The sequence below is a fragment of the Epinephelus moara genome, chromosome 12 (assembly GCF_006386435.1).
Source record: "Epinephelus moara isolate mb chromosome 12, YSFRI_EMoa_1.0, whole genome shotgun sequence".
In the NCBI taxonomy this organism is placed as follows: Eukaryota; Metazoa; Chordata; class Actinopteri; order Perciformes; family Serranidae; genus Epinephelus; species Epinephelus moara.
The window spans coordinates 21,861,579-21,878,818 of NC_065517.1; the positions used below are offsets into that span (position 1 = coordinate 21,861,579).

The window sequence follows — 17,240 nt, forward strand, 5'->3', positions numbered from 1 at the left end:
CAGCTTTTACATTCTTTATTATTAAAAGTTCTACCAACATAGTAAAATAAGTTATACATCTGGCCATCAAATTACACATTTGCTTTACAGTCGGCTCTAAAGCAACAGCTTTGGGAAATTATGGTATTCCTGAAATGCTAGAAGCTAAACTCCCTCCTCCCTCTCCTTTTTTTAAAATAATTTCCACAGGAAATGACATTTAAAAAATTGCCCCTTAAAAATCATTGCTATATATATTTTTTTTTAAAAGATCAACAAAAATGAAAATCCTCTGGCATATGATGAATTATTATTGCACAATAAGCGGTTTAGAAAAGTGGCAACCCTCTTAACTCATATTGATTCAGACACATAATTATTGATGCTTTAATTTAAGGACCATGTTTTTTTTGTTTTTTTAAATAAACATCAATGCTTTTTTTTTTTATTTTAAGTGATATATGAAAATAATCATGACCTTTGTTTAGACAGGATCTGGGTTGTTGGTTGTTAATGTGATGGGGGTTTGGGGGTTAAGTTCAAGTCCTCTGCCACAGCTTGGTGGAGTCTTTAAGGCTTGACCATCGCTGGCCTCGCTGAGTCCTGAGGGGCCTCCTGCTTCACGTGCAGGTCCTGTCTGGGGCCGGTGTGTGAGTTGTGGAGGGCATCGGGTGGAGCGTGACTGAATGCGTCGCCGTGTACGGGGTGGGGAGGGACGCCGGGAGGCAGGTTCATTGGTGGGCCGGTGTGATCACGCGGTCCCATGTAGCGCATGTCAGGAGGGATTGGTGGACGTGGTCCCATAGGTCCACGGACACCTAAACAGAACAAAACAGAAGGGATGTGATGTTGTGATAAAGGAGGAGACAGACTGAGAAACAGCTCAGGTATTCTGTCAAGTTCATGATTCACAGGGTCTGCAGCTGGTCATACCAGACATTTATCAGTCGATACCAATACCAGAGAAATTCCATGACTCTTAATACCACAGTAAAACACAAAAACAAAACATCCCAGGTACGTACACTCCTTTATTGTAAGCATTAGATTCAATTTAAATTTTATTACTCATCATTAAAGGGCGGAACGTACCAGGTGGCAGAGGCATCGGTCCGAAGTGAGGTGGAGGGGGACGGAAGTGTGGCGGTGGCGGACCCCGAGGATCAAGCACAGGTCCAGGGCCCGGCCTGGGTAGGAATGCATGTCCGTTGGCAGGTCGAGGCCCAAACTCTCCTCCCATTGGCCCAGGCAGGGGCATGCCTGGGTGTCCGTTGGCTGGTAGTGGTGGTCCAAGATGAGGAGGTACATTTGGAGGAAGGGGACCATGAGGACCTGGTGGGAGGTGGTAGAGGCCAGGTCGGGGAGGTCTGTAAGGTCCAGGAGGCGGCAGGCGGCCGGGGGGTCCTGGAGGGGGGAGCTGGTCATGGGGTCCAGGGCCGGGGGGAGGTCCTTGGACCATGGGGCCCGGTGAGTCCCTGATTGGAGACGCTAGGAAGGATCCAGGTCCCTGAGAAAGACGGACGATAGTGAAAAAGAGGAATGTGTGGTGTTCAAGTGCAGTCTGTAGAGTTTTAGTTGGTTCTGTAAGTAGTGACGGCCAAATGAAGCCTCCTGAAGTATTTTCTTTATTTTCTGAGCCCACTAGATGGCGCTCATGGTTTAAAGAGAGAGGCTCAAAGAATGGCCTTTCAGTCTGCTTTCAACCTTTTGTTGAACAATTAGCGCCATCTAGTGGGCTCATAAAATGAAGAAAATGCTTTATGAGGCTTCATTTGGCCATCACTACTAAGTGAGTATAGATGGATCACAGTTTTAGTCATGCAGTGAGAAGATCCGCAAACCACACAATTTACAAAAAGTGCATTTAGCCAGGGCTCAAATCACATGACCAGTAACCACACACCATGATTATTGGATGAAAAACCAGACCACTGTCACAAATACTCGACCTCTGACACACATTTGCAGCTTTCACAGACCCAAATATTTTCCAAGACACATTTTAGCTCAAGTTCAGACTCTGCGTCTCTCAGTGCTGTGAGAACAGGTGAAACCACACACTCAGCCCAAAAAGTTAAGTCAGCCCCAGTGAAGTGAAACGCCTTGAATGTCTTCCCAAATCCAAATCGATCTTTAAGGCAGTGGGGGTAGCGTGCTTGCATACGCCTTAACACCTGGACAGCCTCTATACTCACTGGCTCTGGACTGTCTGTAGAGGCCTCAGCCTGTGTCTCTGCTTTTATCTGTGGATCTACTGCCTGTGTCTGTTTTAGAGCAGGGACAGACACAACGGACATGTAGGTAGGAGCTCTAGGCCTTCACATGGAAGGAGGGAAGGTATTGAATTAAAAATGATCTGATGAGAAAAAGACTTACAGATCCATCCATGTTGGCAGGTGACGAGCTCCGGGGGCCCATCATCTCTGAAAGAGGAGAAACAGCACGGTGTTGGACAGACGTTAAAAGCAAAGGTGAACCCTTTGAAACAAAGAGACTGTAGACAACATACCCATCCCAGAGATGTGTTTGTTTTCAGCGTAACGACCGTGTGGGTCTGATGGAGGTCGCGGACCTGAGGGGAGAAGAAAAGACGATACAATGATGAATGAAATCCCTCAAGACTCTGCCTGTTGTACGTTTCCAGGGAAGACACAGTTGTAAGACACTAACAAGGAGAAACAAATTATTACAAGGGCACAGGGTCTTCTCTAATCCATGAGGACAACATTAAAAGGAAACAAAGTATTCTGGATGATTTTAAAGCCTCGGAAAACTTGGTTTCCATTGGAATTATCTGTAATTCATGACTATAGCAACAATCACAGATACAAAATAATCCCATCCTGTATTATTTATTATGAGTTTTACACTAAAAAATTCAGTGAATCTGCTTCATCAGGACTGTTTAGGTTTAGGAACCTGTTGCTTATACTCAGAAGCTGATTGAGAAACATGTTTTTAGGGCCTTTAAAGAACAAAAGGTGAAGCACAAATCAACAGCAACACAAAAACTTCAATGGAAATTTCAAAGGGAAAAAACAAGAGCAGGTGAAAGAGAGGTGAAGACGGAGGAATCAGGATGTTATACAAACTAGGAAGAAATAAAAGGAGAACTCAGGAAGGTAAAAGATCTGAAAAGAATAAGAAAATCAGGTGTGACAGAGGAGAAAAGATTTAAGGAAACAAGGTTGGAGTGAAGGGATGAGGTCCAACTGTAGGGAGGATTAAAGAGGGCGAAATAATCCACCGGGACTCACCATACGGGTCAATTCTTCGCCCTACAGGGGCAGAAGGAGGGCGCCTGGGACCCTCAATCATTATTGGAGGGGATGGAGCACCCCCACTCACAGGAGAGGCCCCATATGAATCACCTGTTACGATCAAACCATCATTTACCAAAGGAAAAGAAACAGCTGATGATATACAACAATATATGCAGAGACAAGTCCTCTTTCCGGCTTCTTTGAAATGACAAATGAACAACCACAACTTCTTTCTCATTTATACTACAAACAAAAAACAAAAAGAAAGACATGCAGGATTTCATTAGAAAACAGGATCCTCCTCTCAAAGCTCTGTAGGATGGAAACTGTCCTAATGGGAAGAAAACAGCAGGAGATGTTGTGTGGTGTGTTTACCTTGACGAGGGCCTGCAGGCTGTCCAGAGTTGGGTCTGAAGAGAGGAGCACGGCGCTCATTAAGCTGGGAGGTGAGTACAGCCAGTCTGTTAATGGGTAAAAGGACAAACAAAAACCGTTAGATGCAATAAGTACCACAGACAGGTTAAATATTATTTTCATTATAAATTAATCTGCTGAGGTTTTTCCCAAAGCCCAGTGTTCAAGGACCAAGTTGTTCCTTTTGTCAAGAGCCAAATAATATTCAATTTACAATGACATATAATAAAAATGAGAGCAAATCCTCACATCTGAAGAGCTGAAACCAGTGAATGCTGGGTATTTTTGCTTCAAAATGACTAATAATCATAAATCTCTGTTGATAATATGAATAATCTGCTCTAGATTAGTCAAATGATCTGCTCTACCAACAGGAATTTAAAACTTGTTCAGTTAAACTGTAAACAACAACAATGAAGCAATGTTTTTACTAATTCTGCCAACACTTACTTTTCACGGAGCTTTGATGATTCAAGTTTCTCTTGATTCAGAGCTCGCTCTGCGTTACGAGCATTTACCTGGAGACGTAACAGATAATTAGTGTGCAACTAAAATCTTTATGCCTCATCTTATTATCAAACAGGCTTAAATGACCATTTCTAGCACATCTGCATATGAGAATAAATTGTGCCACTCTGTGCAACGTACCCAGTTGGAGTGAGTTTTGTTTTCCTGTTCTTTTATCTGAAAAAAGAAACAAGGAAGAAGATATTCAGTAAAGATTCAGGTTTCAGTGAGATTCCTCTCTGTACTTCTTCGTTCAAAAATTAATACCAACCTGCTCTTTGTAGACTTCCTCAGTCTTCTTCATCTGCTCCTCCATTTCATTGATGCGTTGCCGTAAGACTTTAACCTGCTCCTCGGCCTCGACAGCTTTCCCTCCCACCTCAGACAGCTGACTCTCTCTGCTGCGTCGCTCCAACTCCTCCTTGGTTAATCTCCTGTGAAGCCACAGAAACTTCAAATAACAGCAACACAGGGTTCCTCCACATCTTTTCCATTTCAAAGACACATGCTTTTATTCATGAGATGTCTGAGCGGATTAAGCTCAAACAGCGTTGCTTATTCATATTCATCAGGAGCAGATTTTCTAGTGTGTAACAGCATGGTTAATAAAGTGATGACTGACTTTTATGGCTTCACTTACTGCTGCAAAGCGTTTTCCTTCTGCTGATACATCTCGACCATGATTTCGTTTTTCTGCTGGAGCATCTTTAGCTGGTTTTCAACTTGGCTCTTCTCGCTTTTTAGGGATCCGATGGCGTGTTCCAGCTCCTGGTGTTGTTCTGTTGCAATATACGATGGTATGTTCAGAGAGAGGCAGGGAAAAAACTTCAAAATTCAAAGGTGACACAACTCAAAGGAACCACAACCAACATACCTTCCAGTGATTTCCTAGTCTTTTCTTCATTCAATAGTTTGGTCATGAAGCGATCACGCTCTTCTTCGATCACAGCCAGAGTGGTCTGGACCTGGAAACACATCATGCGAAGGTATTTTAAATAAAAGAAACACATAACTGTAGAATGTTTGAATCAACATTCCTCATCCAAGCAGTTACAGTTTATAAAATAGTTAGTGATATCTTACCCGTGAGACATCCATCATCTGTTTGATTCGGTTCTTTATAGCTACCTTCTTGTCTGAAAGAGACACTGAAAAGTCACAAACCAGTCAGTATGAAACTGAACACATAATTTATACTGTGACAACAAATATATGGTGGCACTTTAAGAGACAGTTCACCCGAAAATCCAAACTGCCGTGGAGATGTCTGCCTTCATTATCCAGTTATTTAAAATAATCCATAGATCTCTTTGTCAGCAGTTTCATGTAGGAGTGTTTTCTTTCTACCAAGCAACACCCATCAACCGTATCACCGTGCAGAAGGAAGTGCTGCAAGCTCATCTAGCTCCACTGAGCTAGCTAATGTTACAGTTCAGCTGAGGAGGACGCCATTTTTGTTTACATATCATGCTGTCACGAGCACGAGCCTCTCATCCATGAGTAGATGCACACTTCCTTCTGCTGCGATTCGATTGGTGGGTGTAGTTTGACATTAAGAAAAAAGTTTACTGCTTACAACAAAGTCTGTGGATTGACTTGAGTAACTGGGTTATGATCTCTGAAAGATTTTTTTTTCAAATGTATTTTTTGGCGCCTTGTGCACCACGAGCCAAATGCCATCTAGTTCAATTAGGGGGCGTACACATGCCACTTCTTTACCCACCTGGAAAATGCGAGGTCGGGTGCTGGGCGCTACTTTTGTGCCTTTTTTGAGCCAGCTGTCAAGAGCGCGGTGGCAGGTTGTGTCTGAGGTTGCCAAACAATCTTAACCAGCACCATATCATAGCCTATTTACCTGAAATCGTGAATGCAGAGCTTTTCTTTCTCCAGGTGCTGTTTGTAAGTGTGTGGGCATATCGTCCGGGGAACAGATGAAAAGCCCTGCACCAAAATGATCAACTTCTCCATATTTATCACAGACTGATATTTACCTAAGAAGGGAGAAATATCTGTCGGCTATGATTAGTTGGTCCTCGTCAGATGACATGCGGTGCGCGCTGCTGCATTCCAAAAGTTTAACTGGGTTTATCTCAGGGCACAGCCGTTGCGCCCTGAAAAATAGGTGTGCACGCCATGATGGCGTCACTTTGTCGTTTAAGCGTGCCTGCTGCGTAGCTACACTGAAAACAATGAATGTGAGGGAGCAAAAAATGCGGCATGTGTATGGCATCCTATATTGGAGACGGCAGACAGCAGACATTTCTATGGCCATAATCTCCAAGACTGAGCAACTCACACCAAAACAATCTAGATTGACTAAAAGCACTGCAGGTAAGAGGAAAAATATGTATTTCTGAATTTGAGGTGTACTGTCCCTTTAAGACTTTAACCAATGACTATTAGCAAGTGTATAATTTCTTTTATTAATTAATAATAGAGTTGGACTAACCAGGTGCTACTTCACCATTGGCTAAAACTTTGGTGTCGCCTTTCTGCAAATCACAAGCGTCTAGGTCTGCCAGAAGATCAGACAGCACCTGTCAGGGAGACATGTTTGTGTGAGGTAAGTCGACGCAAGTTAAGGACTTATATTTACAGCTAATATCCAAGAAAAATTGTGACGGTAGTTAAAAAAGATCCTGACCTCCACGTTGTGATCTTTGAGCACCACTGAGTCCTCCAGCTCTTTCTGAGACTTCTGATAGACTTTTATCTGCTCGTTCAGCTCCTTGTGTTTGTCCTCCCAGCTCTTAATGGTGGTTTTGAGCTGTAGGAACAGGAAGTAAGGAAAGTGGTTCAGGAAAACAGAATCTAAAATAATCCCATTTCAATTAACTCTAATACAAATCTATATTATCTTACTTTTTTATTTTCTTCTTTTAGTGCTGCATAATCTTTCTCCAGACATTTGTGCTGGACGTTTCTGGCATCTTCACGAATCTTGGCCTCGTCCAGGAGGACAGTAGTCTGTAGCAAGCACACATAGTTGATAAGAGAAGCTGACACCACGACCTTCACATGATCTTGCAATGTGCAGAACATAACGTGAGGACTTGTACCTTAGCGAGAGCCTCCTGAATCTTCTTCCTGCTCAGCTGTAGCTTTTCGTTTGATTTCTCCAGTTTCTCAATCTGTTAAAGAAACCGCTAGGCATCATGAAAATGTCACAACGGCTTAAGAAATAAGAGGAAGTTAAAAGTATTAAACAATTACCCTGGTGCCATTTTGTAAAGAGTTTGATCTCTCCTCTTCTAGAAGTTTTGCATATTTGTTCTTTTCCTCGGCCATGTGTTCATTCCGTGTTTCTGCTTCCAAAACTTTACTCTGCAAAAAGGTAATGAGAGAAACTTCACTGACAGTTCTTAAAAAAATGAGAACTTGCTGTCCAAATCATATGCAACACCCATAAGCCATTTACAGGTGCAGCGAGTACACTTCCCCGTTCTTAATAGCTCAATATAGTATGAGGAAATACACAAAGATGAAAAGTATCCTTGGTTTCTTGTTGCTTACCTCCAGGTCTTGAACCTTTTTCATTGTTGTACTAACTGTTTCCTTTGACTGTTTTTGGTTTTCTTTCAGACGTTCAGTCTTCAAAAAAAGAAGAAAAAACAAATGAGAACATTTCAGATAATGATTAAGCTTCTTCAAATGTAGCTCATAGATATTCGATCACATTTGTAACCCACCTGTTTCTGGAGTTCAGACATTTTGGCGAGAGCATCAGTCCTCTCTTTCTTGAGCGCCAGAATTTGCTCTGTTAATTTTTTTTCATCCACTGTGTCCACAAACAAAAAGAACATAATCAGTTTGATTAAACACTTCCGCATATTGTGATGTGATGTGATGTTACAAAAACAAACAAGCACACAAACTTACCAAGGTATTCTTTCTTCTTTACCTAAAATATTCAGGAAAGCAAGAAGTAAAGATCAGTTTGATGTCTTGTCACAGCACAATCATCATTAACATGTAGTAATGAAGTCTCATCTTGTCAGAAATAGTGTATAAGTAGTGCTCCAGATAAGAAAAATATTATATGATGTTAGTCTCAAACCATGGGTAGTTTAGGATATACTATGCAGGATTTTCCTAAAAAACAATGTATGGACTTAAACAGAAGTAATCCCCCTAAATCATCATGTATGACCCACTAGAAGTGTGAGGCAGTGTGTTTTGCGGCAGAGACTCTGCCTTAAGCCTTTATTTTCTCATTTTGTTTTTGCTTTCTGTGTTCAGGATGTTTATGGGTGTGTACCTCCGACACACGCTGGTGGAGTCGGGGCTTTATACAAAGGTAGCGACCAGATGCCAGAACTTAAGCAGCAGGCATTGGCTTTTACTTTCCCTGACGAGCATGTCTGCAAACAGTAACCAATCTTGCATAGTATACCTTTAAAGATGACAATACAAGTCATTTGTATGCAGTGTGTATCATCAGGGTCAAAACCTAATTAAACCGAAGCTCCTGCAGTTATTTTTCTTGTTACTGGCAAATCATAACACATAATTTTAGCAGAGATGAGAGCAGCAATGTTACAACACTTACCGCCAACACTGTCCTCCAGAAGAAGAGGATGAAGGTCACTACTCCAACCAAAGCAGTGATGACAACAGCTTGCCAAGGACAACCTAACAAGGTTTCCCCTGGCTTCCACTCCTCTGGCAGTAATGAAATCACCTGATGGCACACAGAAACAATATCGAGGAATGATCACGAAGACAATTAGGAATGATGACATAAAGATAAAGACAGGAGGCCTACGTCTCAATAAATGAGGGAGGGAAAAAAATCTTGTCACCCTTCTTACTGTGTTTCAAATGTGATTAATATGACAAGACTAAAAATAGAGACAGATGGCAAGTAAGTATTTGTCAAAGCACAGCGAGACACTCCGACAAGTCTACAGAAGGTTACGCCTCAAAGCAATATTTACCCAAACTCCTCGACTGAGATACTGTGTATTCATTAACTGAACTGATGAGCACTGAAGGAGAATGAGTGATCTGTTGCTCTTTCACACCACTGAGAAGCTTATCAAGATATCAGAGCTTTACCATACAATAACAAAACCTAGCAGGGTCCTTCTGCCACAGCAAAGACTGCTGAACTCTGCACCAGAGGAAAACAGGCGTAAGGTTGCATAACTAAACTCTTTTTAAAAGTTTCCTGCCTCTAAAACCATCTACAAACAGCTTTAATCCTGTGTGGAACATGTATTTTTTTGCACAATAAGGGGCGCTTAGTGTTGCAATCTTGAAGGTAATGTCGAGAGTATTATGAAGGGTAGGGCAGGAAATTAATTTCTGCATTCACAAACTACTTCCAAATTCAGTCACTGACATTGTACGACTACAAGCCAGATGTGGTTTATTTTACCGTTAAATTAATCATCATACAAAGGTTGCTTGCTGCCTAAAGGCTGACGTATTTATAAATAATATCAGTAACCAAAATGGACCATGACTCCGGTTTTCATTACTGTCGAGTCATACCAAGAAGAACTCGGCGTATTGCTCCAACCTCAAAGGAACCTTTGAACTGAGCATGTGGTAGTTTAGACAGGAACAAGCAAACACTCTATGGCTGTAATGAAATGCAGGGATTCAAAATTAAGACACCACATTGCCTGGATTGATTAATATGCTCTGTTCAGCCAACTGCATTTCATATCTACTTTTTAAATGTAGTAATAAACACAGGCAGGGCTGCAACCATACCTGTCAGGGCATTTATACTCTAATCTGCAGTGAAAATAAGATGTGAAAGAGTCAAGTGGAAGTTTAAGATCTTCTGTCAACATCAACAAGGCAGGATCAGGTGCATCAAGTTTGGTGAGTACATTTAGGAGCAGTTAACGTTTAAGTCACTGTGCATCAGCCATATGCTCATTAACACGTCAGCAGGCCAGGATAGCATGATCAATACTTGACACAACAAACAGACTGAACTATAATAGTTCACTTACATGGTGAAGCTCCTTCTGAAAAAACACGTTAACATGTTCCGGCTCCATTACGGGTTTGGGTAACGTATCACCCTCCATGCTAGTCTTTGACACAAAAACGGAACTAGCACAAGTAATCGCTATGCTAGTTTGACAGGTGTTAGCTTGCTAGCACGTTAGCTGTTATTAAATTAACCCGTACTGTTTAGCTAACGTTAGCCGTTAACGTTAGACAATACGGTGTCTTAAAATAAAACGTCGTTACAAACACCGACGACGGTAGTTTGTCGGTGAAGTCAGGTGATAGGTCGGACTTGGCAGAACAGATGAGTCGTCGTATCCCATTCACTATCAATAATCAACCGACGAGCAGGAGACGTTAGCGTAGCTGAGCTGGAGGTTCAAATACGGATTAAAATAAAAGTACAAAAAGCGATAAATGAGCTAAATTAATTCGACAGCATATAGTCCATCTCAGTGCTGTCTTTTGTAACAATTATTTGCCAAAATAAGGCCCTCCGGTTGTGCTAATAGCCAGCTCAACACCGGCTGTGTTGAACTTCAGCCTACACCGCGACGTCAACAAGACAGAGGGGAGGGCCGTGGGGCGTTCAGGAGCAATCGGAAAATTGAGTTTCTTATGATACAGGGGTTCTACTGTTCATCCTGTCAGCACTGACATACTTAAACTGAACTGCGTGCTGTCTTTTGTGGGAATTTGATCATGCAGATAAGAATACTTTAACAGGAACAGGACAGATATGTGTTACATTCAAAGTTGATTGTTGCAGAGGCATGCCAGAGGCCAGTTGAGTGAAACTTGTGGTTCATGTTTTGTTTCATTGATTGTGTTTGTGGTTCATTTCTGAATATTTGCAAAATTGGAATCATCAAACCACATCAGAACTTTTTTTTTTTATAATCGTCATAATACCACTACATGATGAACAACTATGTAATGTGTGTGTGTAAACCTCTGAGGGGGCATACTGGGATATATAGTTCATGGATCTACAGCCATTTTTAAAATGAATAAGGACTGTTTTCACAGTGCCAATATTCTTACAGACCTATTACGGAGACAGCACAGATAAATTCACCTTAAATAACTACAGACAAAGTAATTACTGCACAAATAGAGTGCCCCAGGGATGATGCTTTTCTGTAGGCTGACGTGGAAGTTAGCATCACACTGGTTCCCTCATCAAAAAGCCTATGCCAAATTTTCCATTGGATTTTGGACTACTGCAGAAAATAAACACTGGCAAACAAACATTTGTGACACTTACACATTTTGTTCAGCTAGATAAACTCCACAAATGAACACCGCTTTTGTGATTATCAAAGCCTGAACGCAAAAAGCTAATGTTAGGCTATAAACTAATTAGACTACAGTCACATGATCCAACGTCACCACCATAACAGGACTGCAAGGCCGTGTTTGGCATGGCTCGGTGTGATGACGTTCTGTAGTCTCGTTTAGCCACTTGTTAGCAACCACCTTTTAAAAGACACATAGAAGCTTCAAAGTTCCTGAGTGGGGTATTCACTGACATATTTTATGTTGTAGAACAAAACATTAAAGTCTTTCAAGCTTGTGTTAACCACAGACCTTATTTCAGGCATATGACCAAAATCCTATTAAAAAAATACATTGACTTGAGGGAACCAGGAGTGCAAAAATACTAATTCATATTCAGGTTTTAGGACTCATTCCTGGGGCACTCCACAGCGTCTACAGGGTATAACTCACGACCTTATGATTTCTGATTATTTTTACCAATCATACTCTTTCTCCATGGCTTTGTAGCAAATGTTTTGTGGCTTGGTACTGGTCCCTGGTTTAGAAGATGAAGTCTCAGATTGACGGTACAGTCACACATGAGCAAGAACAACATTAGTGAACATTTGCTTCCCATTCACTTCCATTATATGTGAGCAAAGGGGGCAAATAAAACATTCGCTTGCAGTGGCAAAGCAAATTTCAAAAGGTCAAAGTTGGTGAGCTTTGAGTGATGAAGTCGCAGTCTCAACCTATAGTAAACAAGTACGTGTGGAGCAGACATTGACCACGTTCACATGCACAAAATATTCTGGTTCTTGCCCTTATTCCAAAAAAGACAATATTCATACTAAGATGTCCACATGGCTGATAAAAAATATTATTTGATTAATATTGACGTTTACATGCAGCCCTGCATACTGAGATTAACATGACCTATCAGGTCGTTTATTAAAACAAAACACAGAGAAGTGGAACAACTGGAGCCAACTGTCATTTTGCTTCATTGCATCAAAGTAGAATTTCTGCAAACTTTCCCAACGGTAGTGGACATGTTGGACCATGTGAACACAGCCTCCCTCTTCCCTTCTTTCAGCCACCTTCATGAAAAAGTCAGTGTTACGATATTTGCACATATCCAACATCCAAGTCTTTCATAATGTTTAAAAATGGTGTGTTTCTTATTCTGACCAGAAATGTGGGCTCTTTTTGGGCATGTGTCTACACCAGCCTTAAAACTGTTGGCAAGTTGGTTTGTGCAACGAATGTATGACGATGCACAGACCTGACCATTCACAGGCAGGAGGCCTTGTGTCGCAAACAATACTGCCTCAGCAGGCAACGGTCACTTGCATGTTTTCGCTCATATGTGACTGTGCCAAAAGAGAGTCAATGTTTAAAAACTGAATGCCGAAGCCAGTGTCGCAGTAGCTTAAAATTTTTAGATTTACCTCAATAGTCCACTCTGAAATTTTACTCTTCATCATCGAAAGGATGCAGCCAGTGTAAACAATCCCTGTTGAGAATAATCCCACTTCCTCGTGAATTTCAGACACTGATTCCATCGAGTCCAAAGATCCTGGTGAGACAAAATGTACCTATTAGTCAGGTCATATGTGTAAAAATGAAAAACCTTCCTTACAGTTTGTCATTGCACACATTCAAAATAGTTGAAGTATCATGATTGCCAAACAATTCTCCCAAAACCAGGTGAATCAAGGACTAAACAAGACTCATCTATGACTAAAATCCCAGTGCAGTGGGCTGATTTGCTGACCCAATGAACAGAACTTAATTGTGCCATGTTTTATTCTAACCGAAGTCCGAAGTGCTAAAAACGGGTTTATATTTTATGATACGCCACAAATATGACAGATTTTTGAATAGAAATGTCAGATTTAGCTTGAGGGCTAGGCAAAAAGTAAAAGTAATCTTAAAATCTCAAAAAAAAAAATAAGATAAAAAGGTGAATGGTGAAGTTAAGTTTTTAGATTACCAACCTGAGGGTGAGTGCTCGACCTCCACACCAAGGCCCATGTCTAAGGGATTTTCCAGGGTGGCTTGAGGGACCTTCTGCATCTCGTCCGATGCACTGAAGCTCGGCTGATTGTCTTTGTTTTTATTAAAATGTCCGCCATCCTCCTCCACATTGATGTCTGGTCGACTGTGCACGTCTCCAACTATCTGCTCCTCTTTAGTCTCAGGTGGATTTTCCTCAGGATGTGTTACTGTGAGATTGTCTTCACTCTCAGCCTCTGGGACAGTGTCAACCTTGACTTCTTCAGCAATGTGAGGCGTGTCGTCTTGAACATTTAATTCATGTTCACCTAAGACAAAAACATTGAAAGCAATCAGGACATTAGCGATTATTCCAGGGCGTCATTTTCTAGGTTTGTCTTAAGATATGCTGGTTAGAACAGATTGTATTCCTAGGTAGGTGTGTACTTGCTCACAACTCTGGTATCCATCTCATCTATTTGATCTAATGACAGCAGGTGTGGTCTATGGCTTTGTCAAGGGCGAGGTATTTGCTTAGTAGGAGGTCAGTGTGGCTCTCTTTTATGTAGGTCTGCAGAGTTAGAGCTGGTACAATCATCAACTGAAGTCTAACTTTTTTAAATCTGTATTGGGCTGTACACTACATGACATCTGTAAAACAAAGAAAGATCTTGGGAATTACAGAGGATGAAGGTAGTTGTGGATCAAAATGCCTTGAAGTAAACTTTTGTCATACTTGCTGAAATTCTCACTATATCTATGTGGATGTCCTCATAGTGCTTCTAATGGCATTTGCTAGAATCTATGGTGGCTGTTGGAAAACAACCAATCAGAGCCGAGGAGAGTCTAACACAGCTGTGAATCATGGCTTGTGAAATGCGTCCAAACTGTCAAACTAAGCAGTGCTGATCAAATATGAATCAAGATTCTATTACTGCATTGCCTCAAATGTTCTCTGACACATATTTTAGTGTACTGTTTAGCTGTAAAATGAGAGAAATTGTCATACAGGTGGGCGGTGCTTGGTATTGGCTCTAGAGGGCATCCAGGTCACGCTCTCTCATTTTTCTCATTGGTTTGGTAGCTACATATTAGCTGCCAAACCATTTAAACAACCAGTTATACAACATAGCAGAGTGCAAATAGCCTGAAAAAATGTGTAAGATCAGAACAGTTGAATTGATTTTGCCAAACAAGTGGAACAAGATTTCTCAAGTTAAATAAGGTGAGGTGTCAATCATCTTCTCTAGCTGTACAGCCAAGTACAAATATGTATGTTGTATTTTTAGCAGTGGCCGCAAATCACTGTATTGTGCAGTGTAAAGTTAAATTCTATCACATATGGTCACTTGAGGTGTGATTTCAGGTTGAACTGAAATCCTTTCAAAGTGAATGAGGAAACAATCTGGATATATCTGGAAACAAGATACTTGTCAAAAGGTGCCTGAAAGGACGATTCAGGGTTGCATATCTGCAGTGCCACGCTATCACATTCTGCATTCCCTTTATCTGCAGATCATAAGCTGATGCAATACACTGTACGTGTGTGTGAAAGACCTGTATCAGAGGTTAAAACAGAATATACAATGGTAAAACCTGACTCTACAAATCACAGGGGACTGAATCATACAGCTGGTATCTATACTAGATAGTCATATTTAAAAATCAAGCCTACCTTGGTCAGTATCTGATGCTGTGCCAGTAGCCAAAGGCGTGCTGTCACTGGCTGTTGAATACTTCTGTCGTAGGCTGAATGCGAGCTCCTGGAAGTCATCCAGTATTTCAGTCTCCTCATCCACACTACTTGTGTCAGTAAGTTGGTCATAGTTGTCTTTTGTGTCCTGGCTGTCCAGCATCTTCTCAATCTCATCCAGGATGGTGTTCTCAGAGGTTTCCAGTATGCTCTCGAGTGCACTTTCAATGTCTTGTGTGGTACCTGTGTGTGTGCGACGGGTAGCCTGCAATTCGGTGTCCAAGTCCAAGAACATGGACTCAATTTTGAAAAGATTCTTGAGACCTAGAAGCTTTTGGACTCGCATCATTTCCTCCTCTGTGAAGTGGTCTCGGAGCAGAGTCAGTCTCAACACGCTGTCGCTGTACTCTGGCTCTGGAGTCGACACAGTGGGCAGAGCTGTTTCAGGTGAGGGTTTGTCAGAGTCGGTGTCATCTGATTGTGAGAAAGAAAGTGCGTTTTCATCTTCAAGTAATTCTTCTTTCTCCTCGCCTTTGGGTTCCTCTATCTCTATCTCTTCTTCATCTTCCGACTCCTCTGTAGGATGCTCTTCGTGACTCTCTGGTTCCTTCACAGATAATTGTGTATGACTGTTAACACTCTCTGAGACTGTCATTACATGGTCATGTTTCTGATCAGGTAAGCTGTCATCTATCGGCTTTTCATCATCTTTCATATCTGAATTCTTTGATAGCATCTCCTCAGTGAACGGGTCCTGATGTGTTTCAGTTTTGGTGCTGGCTAATTCTTGATCTGGCAACGTTTTGTTTTCGTCCAATTCATGGACCAAATCCTTACTATGTTCCATTGTAATGCTACTGTCATTATCATTATTGACCACCACATCTTTGGGTGCCTCCTCCTCTTCCTTTTTGTGCTCAATTGGTTCATCTGTTGTTTTAATACCTAAGTTTTGAGCCTCAGGAACGGCAGTAGTATCATGTTGTGGCACCGGATCCACTGATATCGTACTTGCTTCTCTTTGATGGTGTACTGGCTCATTGGTTGGTTTTAAAGTTTCCTCCAAAGCGTCCGCAGGTCCGATCACTTCTCCATCACTCTCATCTTTATGATCAAATGATGCTGGCTCCATGTTCTCTGGCTCTACATTCTCTGGCTCTGTTGGTGATTCTACCGATAGCGGTACTTCTTCTACAGCTTTCTTTGCTTCCTCAAAACTCGGGGCGTTTTCTGAAGCAGCTACCACTACCTCATCTTCGTCAACGTCGTCGTCGTCGTCTTCCTCTGAACTCAAATCTTGGTCTGTCCTCTCTCCCCCGGTGACAACTGAAAAAACAGCATCTCCAAATGACGTCCACACGCCCTTCTTCTCTGCTGCCTCTGGTTTGTCGTCATGAACTGTTGGAGTACTTTCATGCTCTTTGAGGGGATCAGATGCTGGAGTGTTTACGGGTTCTTTAGTGAAAGACAGCAGTGGAGTTTCTACTTCAACTTCAATGTCATCCTCGGGATGATTCACCTCATATTCGCTTTCCTCCTCTTCATATGGCGATACACTCTTGGTGATTTCATCATCAGTGGTGACAGCATCAAAAGTTGTTCCGAGGGTAGTTTTCAGCTCAGGGATTTGCACTCCTTCAGATATCGAGACTGGTTTGCTTTCAGGAACTAAATCATCTTTGGGCACAGATTCCACTTCAGATGGTAGGGGTGTATCTTTGGTTTCTGGCACAAAATTTTCAAGAACAGACTCTGCTGTGCTCTCTTGCTCAGCTTCTGTCTCTTTTGCTGCTCTTTCGGGAGCATCAGGTGTAGCTGCTGGATCAGGCTCTTCTACTTCTGTAGGAGGTGATTCAGTTACTGTGTTAGGTTCCAGGAAAGAGGCACTTTCATCATCTGGGACTTCATCAATATCCTCATAGCTATCATGATGCTCAATCTGTGTTTCATTTTCAGATGCCTCATCTGCTGGTGGCTGTGTTTCTTTCTGCACACTCTCTGCCACTTGGATTTGGTCAGGTGTTACCTCATTTTCACCATCATTCTCCTTAGGTGAGGAGCCTAACAGTGAATCTACGTCGTAATTATCAAACTTATCAAATCCAGTGTCAAAACAGACGAAATCTGTTGACTGAAAAGAAGACAAAAAGAAAGTA

General features: G+C 41.8%; 2 protein-coding genes across 4 annotated transcripts in view; one reads left to right on the plus strand and one right to left on the minus strand.

Moving 5' to 3' along the window:
• Positions 1-17,240, minus strand: part of mia3 (MIA SH3 domain ER export factor 3) — a 20,021-nt gene continuing 2,781 nt past the window's right edge. The window contains exons 4-28 of one of the 3 annotated variants that reach the window (XM_050059098.1): positions 15,067-17,215; positions 13,394-13,720; positions 12,845-12,972; positions 8,713-8,844; positions 8,043-8,064; positions 7,853-7,941; positions 7,677-7,754; positions 7,377-7,487; positions 7,223-7,294; positions 7,026-7,130; positions 6,808-6,930; positions 6,613-6,700; positions 5,247-5,299; positions 5,038-5,128; positions 4,804-4,942; positions 4,435-4,597; positions 4,305-4,340; positions 4,107-4,174; positions 3,618-3,703; positions 3,237-3,350; positions 2,489-2,551; positions 2,356-2,402; positions 2,175-2,243; positions 1,072-1,486; positions 1-797 (exon numbers count right to left, since the gene is read on the minus strand). In XM_050059098.1, coding sequence (XP_049915055.1) covers positions 550-797; positions 1,072-1,486; positions 2,175-2,243; positions 2,356-2,402; positions 2,489-2,551; positions 3,237-3,350; positions 3,618-3,703; positions 4,107-4,174; positions 4,305-4,340; positions 4,435-4,597; positions 4,804-4,942; positions 5,038-5,128; positions 5,247-5,299; positions 6,613-6,700; positions 6,808-6,930; positions 7,026-7,130; positions 7,223-7,294; positions 7,377-7,487; positions 7,677-7,754; positions 7,853-7,941; positions 8,043-8,064; positions 8,713-8,844; positions 12,845-12,972; positions 13,394-13,720; positions 15,067-17,215 — 5,016 coding nt within the window. In that variant the 3' untranslated portion in view covers positions 1-549. Of the gene's footprint in view, positions 798-1,071; positions 1,487-2,174; positions 2,244-2,355; positions 2,403-2,488; positions 2,552-3,236; positions 3,351-3,617; positions 3,704-4,106; positions 4,175-4,304; positions 4,341-4,434; positions 4,598-4,803; positions 4,943-5,037; positions 5,129-5,246; positions 5,312-6,612; positions 6,701-6,807; positions 6,931-7,025; positions 7,131-7,222; positions 7,295-7,376; positions 7,488-7,676; positions 7,755-7,852; positions 7,942-8,042; positions 8,065-8,712; positions 8,845-12,844; positions 12,973-13,393; positions 13,721-15,066; positions 17,216-17,240 lie in introns of all 3 variants that reach the window. The other 2 variants (XM_050059097.1, XM_050059099.1) reach the window with 2 other exon arrangements.
• taf1a (TATA box binding protein (TBP)-associated factor, RNA polymerase I, A) overlaps positions 8,854-17,240 on the plus strand; it is a 20,497-nt gene continuing 12,110 nt past the window's right edge. The window contains exon 1 of the mRNA XM_050059102.1: positions 8,854-9,998. The gene's annotated coding sequence lies outside the window, so the exon portion shown is untranslated. The remainder of the gene's footprint in view (positions 9,999-17,240) is intronic.